This window comes from Pogona vitticeps, chromosome 2 (assembly GCF_051106095.1).
Source record: "Pogona vitticeps strain Pit_001003342236 chromosome 2, PviZW2.1, whole genome shotgun sequence".
Taxonomy (NCBI): Eukaryota; Metazoa; Chordata; class Lepidosauria; order Squamata; family Agamidae; genus Pogona; species Pogona vitticeps.
Window position 1 is genome coordinate 115,169,795 of NC_135784.1, and position 13,590 is coordinate 115,183,384.

Genomic DNA, 13,590 nt, shown 5'->3' on the forward strand with positions numbered 1-13,590 from the left:
TAAAAATAGCCCAACCTCTCATTCTCCAGAATTCAACAGCTTCTTTCCACTACCATTTCCCTCAAGTATTGCTTGCAGTTTTTAGTGGATAAGTAAGCCTACTTTGGACAAAAATAGGAGAATAATCTAAATAAATTATATGGTAAATCCAGATACAGCTCTAACTGAAGGGGATAGTGATATATTTTTAAAACTGATAAAGGGAAGAAAAGCTGTTGAAAATCAATATAGACACATCTCAAATATCTTGACGTATTTCAAGCATCTCCAGTGTCTTTCTTTTATTAAGCTTCAACCAATGGCTCCTTCACATGTTACTTATGTGAGAGAGCAATGTAGGTAAGAAAGGGGTTGTAGGGCCATACCTATGGTCTATGCCAAAGAGGCACAGTTCTCCCAGTCCCCTCTTGGTGGAATATCTAAACTGGGGAATTTTGCAACATATTCCTTCAGACCTCATGGTCAAAATCTGAAACTAGAGAGCAATTCCTTGTGATTTCACAGAGGTGGCCTAGGCAAGAGTTTGGAGGAATCAGATCTGGGAAGGAGGTAAATCCTAATGAATGTGAGCAAAACCTGGCCAACCAGTTAATATCACCAAAGTCATAGGGAAAAATGTATAAAAGAAATGTATTTTATGTATAAAATAATGTATTCTTATATTAATATATAATATATAATAATATATATAATATATTCTTATATTACAAACGGGTGACTAGAGGCATAGTAAACATGGCCAGCAACTACTGTACAGTAGTTTATTTATTTATTTATGTATTTATGTATTTATTTATTTATTTATTTATTTAATTTATATGCCGCCCACACTACCCAAAGGTCTCTGGGTGGCTTACAGCATTTAAAATACAATAAAGAGATGTAAGAATTAAAATACAATTAAAATATATATAAAATTGCCATCAGACCCACAGCTAAAATTATTTCAGTTAAAAGCCTTCTGGAACAGTTGCCAATCATTCCCATTATTTGTTGCATCATCTTACCTGCAGGACACATAAGATGTGGGGAAGTTTTCTCAGCCTTATATTAGCCCGCAGCGCCACCACGTCCCTTAATCACTTAGGACTTTCTAAATCCATAGCTTAATTAGCAATGAGCCATCATAGTCCCTTTGAACTAGTCTGGTAGTAAACGTTACTCCACTAGCATAGCCAGGACCAGCTTATATTTAGCTGCCATACACATTATTTCCACCCTCACTTTTCACACATGATGGTGCCATAACTTCAGAAAGACAAATGGAATACTGTTTCCAAAAAGAATGATTATAACAGCATACTGACAGCATATATGACTAATCAGTGGTAGAACAGGGCGCTGGAACTGAAAGCATTATGCTATCATTGTTCAGCTAAGGGTGGCTTCAGCACATTGTTACGTTCATTGTTCTTGAAAGTAATTTTCTGAACTCTGAAGGAGGGCACAGTCTGATTTTATTTATGTTATTTTTTCCTGTCTCTAAAATTAACAAAACTGCCTCTGTTGCAATAAGCAGAATCATTTATATTCCCATCAGAACTTCAAAAGGATAATTTGTGCAACTGTCACACACCCATTTCTATTTATCAAACAGACTTGCAAAGTAAGGAAAACATTAAGTGATGGATGCTGTCAAAAAGTAGGGTCACATCGTTTGTTACTGTAATTTGATAGGAGGCAAGATGATGACAAATTAATCTGAGTTAGCAATAAATATGCTTAAGGCCAGAATAAAACAGACCCCCTCCCACCCCTGTTGCAGATTGAAGAACAGTTTATCCTGAAGAACAAACACAAGACATGGACTGTTTTAAAATTAAAATTAATTTAATTGAGTATTGTTTCACAGTCTGAACGATGCAGAAAGTTATTTTTAATTTCTTTGTTCATTCAATTCTATAGATATTACAATGTTAAGGAGACAATCAATGCATCCACAAAAGGGGAACGTGACCCTCTTTCCCCATTTTTTGCTGTGATAAGTCAACATGTCTTCATCCTTTGATAGAGCCAGATTTAACTGTGAGGCAACAAAGAGTATCTAAGTGACAAATGACACTGTTCTAATTGTTCACTTCATGTAAACATGAACTAGAAAAGGCACAGGGAAAGAATTATTTTCTAATGTTCAGAGAAGTCCTCCCTCCGAGTCAGCAGATGAGCCACTGAAGAGCCGAAGTCAGAAAACATGGCCTCCCTTTTGAGATGGCCACTCTGTGTTTGCTGTGTGGCTAAGGGGCAAAATGGCCAGCTCTATGAACATATGTTCAGGCTGGCATGATTCCACAAGCATTAAGTTTACTTAAAAACAGGGAAAGCTTTATTTACAGAGGCAATTAAAAGCATTCACCAAGTGAGAAAAAAGTTAACTGAAGCTCTTGCTCCAGTTTCAAGGACCATTGTAAAATGTGTTTTCTTCTTTTCTACCACAGACAGACAGACAGACAGACAGACAGACAGACAGACAGACAGACAGACAGACAGACAGACAGACAGACAGACAGACAGACAGACAGACAGATAGATAGATAGATAGATAGATAGATAGATAGATAGATAGATAGATAGATAGATAGATAGATAGATAGATAGATAGATAGATAGATAGATAGATAGATAGATAGATAGATAGATAGATAGATAGATATGAGAGGAGGGAGAAGAGCCAGCCTGCATGGTCCTGGGCAAGCAACATAGTCTCAGAGTGGCCCCAGAAGAAGGGATTGGTAAACTCTCCAGTGTACTTGATACCTAGAAAATCCTGGAATGGGTCACCATAAGTCAGAAATGACTCGAAGCTATGTACTCAGTTGATCAATTATACAGATATAGTAGCGCTTTTTCTCTAAACACTGCTCCTGAATATTGAGCAGTGTGTGTTTTTTAAAAAAATAAAATCAGCCTCTAAGGGGTGCATAGGATTTTCAGAGTTGTGTGTCAGGGGGTGAAGTAGTTTCTGCTTCCTGGTTCTGTGCTTTCTAAACTTCTGAAGTTAAATTTTGACATTAAGTGCAAACCCTGGCATGGATATAGGTTGCATAAATCATATCAAAATGGAAGGGGGGTTTCACTCTGAACAATATGAAGAATCATAGCAACTAAAGTGTGAGGCATTGTCATTGCTATGTGAATCACCTTACTGGATCAATTAGAAGTTATACATAAGATACGTTTTTACGTTCTCCAGATCTCTTCCTCAGGCAAGGATGGTATGTGATTTAGGGCAAAGGTAATCAGGCAGGTATGGTGCTCACGGGTCTTGAATCCAGACTGTCACAGAGACCCTATAGAGTCTGTAGATTTCACATGAGACACAGGTGTTGAAAATATGAATTTGCAATCTCATCTCTTGCTGAAGATAAAAGCCTGCCTTGAGCCCTTGCAGTTCCATCCATATCGAAACAGAAGAATAACTGTGGTTAATGCACTAAGCTAAGAATTAATTGCAGCCAAATTGACAATCATATGTAGTGGCCAGATGAGACAGAATCCTCAGTGAAGTGTAGTTTTTGCAATAATATTGTGACATTATTATATCCTGATAAAAATTCATCTAGAAGTAGTGTCATATCTTGTGTTCTTTTTAACATGCTGAGATATCAGGCATGGAATGTCACAGAATACAGAAGACCAGGACTGGACGAAAAGATTCAGCAATTCATTTTAATGTTAATGTTCTAATGTTCTTGTATATTGACTGCCACTTGAAAAATATGCTGTGTGCATGCAAATAGGCTCCAGAAAATCTGATACAGTACTGTATAACAAAACTAAAACCAAATAGCCACTCACTTGCTCTTCGAAGTTCATGTTTTCCAGAAACTTCTGGTTCATGGTCTCTGAAAATTTGTTGATGGCTCTCAGAAACACTCTAAAGAAAAGTGAAATCAAAAATCAAAAAGAATTGAGATAGTATGAAAATTCTCATATGTAAACTCTGAATGATGTCAAATGTTCACAGAATACATTTTGCATGTAATAGCCTATACTGTAATTAATAGCACCTCATATGCAAAGAAACTATTTTCTTTTCATTTCTTGCATTCTAATTAGTACTCAACACAAAATATAGGGCCATTTCTTTTTGGTCTACTGCACAATTACAGTTTGTTCTTATGAATATAGCATAATAAATCTTTCACATTCGCGTTGTTTCCCAAGACGCATCTATACGCTTATTTTTAAAAGACTAAGGGGTGTTTTAATTGACCAGTCAAGCAGAAATATTAACTTGTTTAATTATTTAGATAGACTCTTAGTTCATTAGAAATAGTCTCCTACAGAGTGCTGAGCAATATAAACTAAACAAAGCTATTACATTGTCCTATTTATTTACCAATTCTTTCCAACTAGATTTACATGGAATAATTTAAATTAACATAACCACTGTTTGTACAAGACACACATCATGTGAACAACACTTTTGGTCCACAATTTTAAAAAAGATAGATTTGAAAGTCAGAGCTGGAACTAGTGCGGCAACTCTGCTTTCCTGGAAAAGACACAGTACTGTAGCATATTCAGACAATAAATTTAAACAGCCATCTTGTAATAAGATACTGTCTGGCACCTGACAATTTCTTCTTGCGAATACAGCTTCCTACTTTGAAAGGACTTCAAGTTCAGGTTCTCCTGAACCTCATGGAAGGAAGCATTTATCACTCACAGCACAAGGAACTTGCTTTTTTTTAAAAAATTGGTATTGCTCTAGATATTGGTAATAATCTTTCAATAAAGAAAAAAACTGAATCTCTTCACATTCATAGATATTAATCAGTTTGTTATTCTTCCCTATGTTGGTTTTCATAGAATGCACATACACTTAGCATGCAATTTGTATGCTGTTACATGTGCAAGATTAGAAACTGCAGATCGAGGAAAAGACCTTAGCATATGCAGATGGCTTGAGAAATCTAGAACGTTGTACTCTGTGGAAAGTTGTTCACTGAACAATGACCCAGGGAAAAAGAGACACCTAACATCTAAGGTTTGGGAAAGTACTTTGTAACTCATCCTGAGATGCTCGATTAATGGACCCATTATCCAGCTTGGACTAGTTGTTTACACACTGTGTACAAAAAATTGTGTTTGTTTACTTATTTATTTCATTTACATGCAGCCCTTTTCCAAACCTGAGACTTACAACATAGGTTTTTTTTTAAAGAACAGACAACACTAAACGCCATTTTATTATTGGAAAGTAATCATACAGATTATCACATCAAAACAGATTAAAAGCAATGTTTTAACGTTTAGAATTATAATTGTTTCTAGAACTAGGCTTTGTAGATGTAACAGTTTTATTGTTGTAAGCCATCTTGTGAATGGCAGAAAGGGAGAAAATGGATAGATTCAAAATAAATACATATTTTAAAAAGAATGTGTGCAATCCTAAGGATCACATAGACTTACAATCTTCACGCATGAGTGAAATGTTTTCTCACATAACAGTTATGACTGGCTATATCAGTGTCCAGTCCAACTCACAGTATTTATTTTGAAATCAGTCACCCGTCCACCCACACATATGCAGATACGCACATACAAAACTGGCTGGATTTTGGAGCCTCATATTGTATCTTTAACTGCCCTTGTTAGCCAACAACTTTGAAAATGTGCATGACCACTTAGGTAAAACCACTTCTCAATAGTTTAATGAACTCATTTTGTCAGAGGTTTAGAATCCTCACATTTAGGAGACCTCTGTCACTTTAACACTCAGCAATCAGTTCTCATAAAATGCCTCAGCAGCTGAAGAATGGGGAAACCATCTGATAAGACTGATAGATTTTGACATAACCCTTTGCCCTAATACTTATGCTATTTCAAAGAAAATAATTGACATAGAGCGAGGAGAATCTATTTGGCATCTCTCAGACCTTAAATCTGGCCCAGCTAAAATCCAGCTTAATCTTCACATAGAGAATTTGAAATGGGTAGCTCCAAATTGCAAGCAGAATGCATTTCAAACATAAAAACCTTTGATGCTACAAATCAAGCCAATAACCTGTATGACAGTGAAGGATTATATTTCCCATTTTCTTATTTTTGTCCAAAACACAATGGAGATAAGAAATCTTGACAAAGAGATAATTGAAAGATTGGTAACAACGTCAAATTTAGGAGGGGATACAGGCCTAGCTTGACAATCAGGAGACAATCCACCAATTCACAAAGAGAACACACTGCAAAATGAAATTGGTCACTCAATGTGACAGCCTATTATGAATGCGAGATTTTTCAGAGACACAGATGTCTGATGTATGAACTTTGGCAAGACTTGTCATTTAGCCATCAAAGTGATGAAGTGATTTAATCTGAATGGACTCTTTTCTTGTCGGGGCAAAATGTTTCCCCATGACACACCTAATGTCATATCATCTGCTGCAAACAGGCTCTTCAGCAATTCTGAAAAAACTATACTCCATATCTACTCTATCCCTCCTCTTCAGTCATTTGCTGCCTCCCATTCCTTCTTCAACTATTTTACACCTGGTGTTGTTGTACATTTATAGCTTCCTGGCATTAATTTTAATTTAATTTTATTTAAATTTAATTTTATTCTATTTTAGCTTCTTTTTCAGATGACTAGCTACAGGAAAGCTTAACAATACAGAACAAAATGTAGACTATAAGGCAAAGAAACCTACAAACAGAAATTTTTTGTTCGTCTTTCCCTCACACAGAACTTGGGGACCAAAACTGTTTCCCCCCCCCAGCTCAGCCACCACCAGCAGCTCATTGGCTTCCCAGAGTGAAGCTGGAAATTGGCTGGATTTGGATATTAGAGGGAAACAAACAAACAAGCATTTAGATTAAAAAAAACCCTAGATTTAGAATTTCTGGATTTTTTTTTTTTTAAGAGAGTTGGGGCCTTAGAGGAGCCACACAAATGACCATGATGTACATGCTACTGCTCCAATAAGGCCTCTAGGAGCAGATGTTAAGCAACTGTTGATAAAAAAATCTCTGAGGAGATTTTTGGGGGCCCTTAAGTATAAGTCTGATGCTCAACCAGAAGGTCCTCCAAATTTGATGGTCTCTACACTATTCTTATAAAGCATATTGGAGATTTGTGCCGAAATATTTTAAAAAGGAATGACTGAAAAGAAGTTTGAAAGAAATCTAAAAGGAAGTGGTGGCATGCTTCACCTTGGTGGGGAAGTTCTCCACAGATAGGAAAATTTGACTCAGGGTGGGTGGGAATTCAGGACAAGTTATTACAGTAGTTGCATTTCTGATCAGTTGCACTCCTGACACGAAGCAAAAGAGGACAGGATCCTACATCTTTAATAGATATATAAAAGATAGAATTTCAACCATGCAAGCTACTGCCAATATAGGTGCCAGAACCCTGCCCTCTACTGCATCTGGCCCTCCCAAATGATACAGTATTTCGGGAGGACCTCTGAAGCCAACTTGCAACCCAAATATTGTGCTGTATGTTTCACATTCTGTTTATGCTACTGTGACAGTTCACAAGCGACTTTCCCACTGCTTCATTCCAGTTAGAACTTAACATAGACTAACCCGTAAAACTGACTATGATAGATACAGTCAACTCTGGAGGATGCCAGATGAGATTTCAGGAGGTTGACGCAAAGACCAGGATCTGACAGTAAAAAGAGTGTGGATTGTCTATTTCTTTGAAGGATGTTTTGAGTGTCTGTCTCCAGTAGCCAATCATCTTTGTAGTGAAAAACTTTTATTCACCAAACCCAAAGGTAAGCTGCCACTGAAGCTATGCACTTTGTAAATACTCTGGGTGCTACTGATAGATTAAAAGGAAGCACCTTGAACTTCTTTATCTTTCTTCCCAAAGCAAATCTCAGAAAATGAGGGTGGTCTGGTCTGATGGAGATATAGAAGTACTCCTCCTTTAGGTCTATAACAGCAAACCAATCTCATTCTTTCAGCAGCAAAACTATGGCTGATACTGTCACCACACAAAACTTCTTCAGAGAGATACTGTATACTCTGAGGTCTAAGATAGGTCACAGGCCTCCATCTTTCCTCAGTATTTTATAGTACTGAGACAAGAAGTCGCCTTTTATCAACAACCAGGGCTTTGGCATTTTTGTGAAGTAATGTTGGAATCTTTTCTGTCAGAATATCTGTGGTGCGGTTATGTAACAGTGCCTGTTGGAGAAAGTTTATTAAATTCTATAGCATAGCCATGGGTCATGATGGATAAAACCCAGGCACTGGTAGTAACAATGTGTCAGGTGTTGAGGAAAAGTTCTAGTGTAAGAAGGAATAACAAGGATAGGCAACTCTGTGAAGCTATCAATCTTGGTTTTGGAAAGAAGTTCCTTGCTTTTTGTTTTATTGAGGAAGAGGAAGTAGACCTGTATGTACTATATTTACTCTTCTGTCTGTAATAGTGAGGTACTCAAAACATATCAGAGGGTGACCTGTTTTAAAATATAGGTAAGATCATTTCCATGTTGTTTTGTATTGCCTCTGGCACTGCTGCAAATGTTGTGTGTCAATGCCCGTGTGTTTAGGCCATCAAAACCTTGCCACATTTATCATTTAAGGAAAAAATCATCTTCATCAAAGGGAAGGTGTTTGATTCAAGACCTGAAGTCCTCTGAGATGCCTGAAGATCTTAAACAGGTATGTCTGCTGAGTGTTACTGCACCTGTCATGGGTTTTTGCAGAACCATCTGAAACATATTTGGCTGAGTGTATTTGGTGGGTCTCCAAATAATAAACCTCCTGTTGAAAGGAAAGTGCCAGTTATCTTTTATCTTCAAGGAGACTCATCAAAAGAGGTTGAAGACTCTCCCAAATAGACTGTTGATACACTAGCATTACAATTGACAGGTATTCAGATTCTCTAGAGTCTTTAGTCTATTAACATTGTCAATGCTGAAGCAGAGGTTGGTTTCAAGCCTGTTGGTTTTGATGGAATTTGTAAGGGTCTGAGGACACAATCTGTTGTCTTTCTTCTAGTGTTGATGTGGAGTTTGGTAGCCAGGGGGTTAAAGCTACCTGGTACCAAGGAAAAGCCAAGGCTAAAATCATTGTTGGTTCTGGTGATGTGAATTGAGGGAAAGACTCCAGGGTTTGGACAATGAAGCTGAGACATGTTATCATCACTCACAATGTCTTCCTAAGACTGGAGTTCAGATTTGACATCTCATAGGTGAGGAAGACCGTGAGTGGCTTCTTTTTCCAAAGCATCTGGATGTTTTGGCTCAATAGAGTCATTGGTTATTATAGATCAACATCAGAAAAGGCCTGTCAAGTCCCCCACAGTAGCAAGGAAGAGCATAATAATGAGGAAAAATATGAGAGTGTTCCCTCCAATATTTCCATTCCCGTGAAGGTCAAAGTGAGCAATAGGAATTCCTCTGTGGAGATCTTGGTCTCGAGTGGATTAAAGGCCAAGGACAAGTATAACTTCTGTCTGGTGATCTCTGTCTGGGAGACAAGAGATCTCATCAAGTAGTCAGTGCAGTCTGTGTGGGATAAAGAAGAGTGCTGTGAGCTGACAAATTCCTTATTTTCTCTCAGAGGTAAATCCAATGCACATCATTGTCATTGTGATCTATTGTAGTTGCTGGATTTATGGATTGTGTAATTGAAATAAGTTGTCAAATAACTAATGTCCTCTCAGTAAGGATGGGTGGTCTTGTGATCTGTCCGTTTTTGGGGGGTCTCTTTGGTTTAGATGGATCAGCAGCAATAGTGTCATAGAATCATAGAATCTTAGAATCATGAAGCGGGAAGGGGCCTATAAAGCCATTGAGTCCAACCCTCTGCTCACTGCAGGAATCCAAATCAAAGGATATCTGCCAGGTGATTGTCTAAATTTCTCTTGAATGGCTCCAGTGTTGGAGCACTTATCACCTCCTGAGGTAATTGGTTCCATTGCTGTCCTGCTCTAACAGTTAGGAGGTTTTTCCCAAGATTTAATCAAAATCTGCCTTCCTGTAACTTGAGCCTATTGCACTCTGAGATGATCGAGAACAGATAGTGCACCTCCTCTGTATGAAAGCCTCTCAAGTGTTTGAAAAGTGCTATCATATCTCCCTTCTGTCTTATTTTCTCAAAGCTAAACATGTCCAGTTCTTTCAGTTTTTTCTTACAGAGATTGGTTTCCAGCCCCCGATCATTCTTGTTGTTCTTCTCTGAACTTGTTCCTATTTGTCAGCATCCGTCTTGGATTGTGGTGTCCAGAACTAGACACAGTACTAAGGATGAGGCCTAACCAGTGCCTTTCCGTCACTTCATTGATACCAGTGAGGAGCTAGTTTCAATGAACTAGAATGAGTGCTTGGAACTCAGACTGTTTTAAAAGTAGTTGGCAATTCTAGTTGAAGGGAAAATATTACTAATTCTTTCAGCCATGATGTAGACATAGAAACTTGTGTGTTTTCAGGATGATCAGCCAAGGAACCTATCACCTAAAGCGATTTTGCCCAGAGATATAACTTTAAGCAGGCCTGGCAATACTTCGGGGCCATTTTTGTGAAACCCTTGCACATGGAGCAATTTTCTTTTAAATGTTCTTCATTTAAATAAGAAAAAGGCCTTTGTGTGGCTGTTAGTGTATGGGTTTTAGCCCCGCAGATTGTGCTTTTTAAAAAGAAGGCTGTAGAGGATGTAAAAGTTAGCAAGAAATGTCTGGGAGGGTAGATGATGACTGACTAATGAAGAAAAAGATTAATGTCAGAAAGGAGGACTCATGAAGAGCCAAGGCTGTTAATGAAAGGGATAAGTTGGTTAAAGTTAGGTTAGTAAACAAGATAATGATTTTCAAAGAAACAGAAAAATTACTCTCTGGATGCTGCTAATGTGATGGATGAGACAGGAAGAGCTATTAGGCAGTGCCAGCTTATGCATGGTAAGGGTGGACAAGGAAAAAAAGCATTAGGCTACTAAGTTTCTGTGAATCGTTCTGCCCAGGCACAAGAAGCCATGCGTGCGAATCATAGAGACCACAAAGAAGAGGTCTTGTTAACCTGTCTAAATGTTTATTCTGACTTTACTGACAAAGCTGTTGGGGGGGGGAATGGAAATATAAATCTCTAAAATAGAAAAGAATATTAGATATTAATTTCTAAATAGAAATGGATATTAAAAATTATTTACAACGCACCCTTATCCAGAAGTAAGAGGACTGTAGCCTTAAGCTCATGAATAAGATTCACACTGATCTAATGGACTTTTTTCACCAATTTATCTACCTGTCTGCCTTCATCCTTCTCTTTTTAGAACAGCTCATTTCATGGCATATGATGAATTGCTCTAGAAGGTACCTGCAACTTCAAAAGCAGTTTACTACATGACATGCAAGGGCATGCTGTTTTGAGGAAAAAACAAGTCTAAAGCTCCCTTAGATTCAAGGAACTGCTTGTCTATTTGTATGAATCCTGCTCTGATTTCCCATATGTAATATATCAAACAGCACTTCATAGTACTCCAGGGCTTTACATACTACTTTTTAAAGGGAAAACGTAACTCCCTTCCTAATACAAAGGGCATATGACAAGTGCTTTCTGTGCTATTTGTACTCCAATCCCACCCCCCTCTGAAATACGAAATTGTACCACATATTTGTTTTCCTTCAGGCAAAACATCCACTTTGAAAAGAGTATAAAGGATTACAAGCGAATACAAATACGTTTCACTTTCATCTTCCCTGAGCTTTGTTCAGATACAGTAAATTTGAGAGGATGCAGTCTTTACACTTGACTCTGCTATAGAAAAAAAATATATATTGAAAGAGATATAGGAAGTGCTGAGCTTGCATTGTGAACTTTCATTTTTCACCTTGAGGCATGAAGACACAGAGAGAAAAGAAAAAGAGAGAGGAAGAGGAAGGCTGGCCACATGAGAATGCAGTGTGCAAGGGCATGCAATAAGCTCACTACCTCAAAGCAACTATTGAAAAAGTACAAAAGAAGTTTCAGGTGAATCAGCACATTCTCTCTCAAAGTCAGATGCATGATAAATTTAACTACTATCTTCCTGAAGCTGAGATAAAATTAGAATGCAATTTAGTTTTTAAAGAATTCTAGGTAATCTTGATTGGTTTACATCAGGGGTGTCCAACCTTTCATCTCCCCTGGGCCACATTAGAAGATGAAAATTTGGTTTGGGCCGCACATAAATTTGGTTTGGGCCGCATGGGGAGCAGCCCTAGCCGTCCTCCACAGCCCCGCTCCAAGCGCGCTTACTGGCAGCTGCGATCTCAGACAGCAGAGGCTGCCAGCTTCAACTCCAGCGGCTTTATGGGGCCAGGAGGGGGTCCACCTATTGACAGGGATGACGCAATGCAGTCACACAGCCCCCCTCTCCCCTCCCCTCCCGCTCCTTCCTTCCTTCCCTCTCTCCCCCTCTACTCTTGTGACGTGTCCCGGCCGCAAGCGCCGGCAGTGCAACTTGAAACTTTGGAATTTCTTTAAAAATAAAAAATTGCACTGGGCCGCGTTACGAGCTGACCTGGGCTGCATGCGGCCCTCGGGCCGCAGGTTGGACAAGCCTGGTTTACATAATACTTCTAAATATCAGAAAGACTAGGTGTACAGTTAATATATAAGAGTGTCTCCTGCAAATGGAATGACAAATTTTGTATATTGTATACCGCTTAACTTGCAACATATGTGTCACACTTTCAGTTTTAGAAGCAACACAAAACAAAAACAAAAAACTGTTGTGGCACCTTGAAAAAAGAAAGTTTATTTCAGTGCCAGCTTTTGTGAAAAAACAAGTTCCTTCAGAAGCATAATGGATTACAAAAGACAGATGTGAAAAGCTCTCACTGAAATAAATTAGCTCTGAAAATGTCATACTATTTCATATAGTTGTTTTATTCTTGCTTTTGTTGTTGCCAAAAACAGACAAACATAGTCACCTCTCTAAAACCTTACAGTTCTGTTACTGGGATATCATATGTTTATGGAAAGTAGCCTATGAGTTCATCAACACCACTGACTTTCAACAGAAAAACTAAGCCAATGGAGGTAGACTTAAAGGAATACAAAAATGTATATAAAAATGTAAGCAGATAATTGGAGTCTTAAAGACTCTGAGGAACATGTCAGTAAGAACATCAAAACCAATATTAAAGAATTATATGTAAAGGTAAGGTAAAGGTTCCCCTTGACAATTTTTTTTTGTCCAGTCGCGTTCGACTCTAGGGGGCGGTGCTCATCCCCGTTTCCAAGCCATAGAGCCAGCGTTTCGTCCGAAGACAATCTTCCGTGGTCACATGGCCAGTACGACTTAGACACGGAACGCTGTTACCTTCCCACCAAGGTGGTCCCTATTTATCTACTTGCATTTGCATGCTTTCGAACCGCTAGGTTGGCGGGAGCTGGGACAAGTGACGGGCGCTCACTCCGTCGCGTGGATTCGATCTTACGACTGCTGGTCTTCTGACCCTGCAGCACAGGCTTCTGTGGTTTAGCCCACAGCACCACCACGTCCCTTTAAAAGAATTATATGTACTGTGGGAAATTCAGATTCTCATATCTCCCACTGACCGTCAACGAACAGCTACAGATTTGTCCCATATGTCAGAAAATTCCTTTGGGATGTGTCTGTGTCTGTGTGTCTGCATGTTCACTTTGA

General features: G+C 38.5%; 1 protein-coding gene across 2 annotated transcripts in view; it reads right to left on the reverse strand.

Moving 5' to 3' along the window:
* Window positions 1-13,590, reverse strand: part of DOCK2 (dedicator of cytokinesis 2) — a 386,088-nt gene that overhangs the window by 81,630 nt on the left and 290,868 nt on the right. For both annotated transcript variants that reach the window (XM_072990261.2, XM_020780495.3), the window contains exon 30: window positions 3,796-3,874. In XM_072990261.2, coding sequence (XP_072846362.2) covers window positions 3,796-3,874 — 79 coding nt within the window. The remainder of the gene's footprint in view (window positions 1-3,795; window positions 3,875-13,590) is intronic.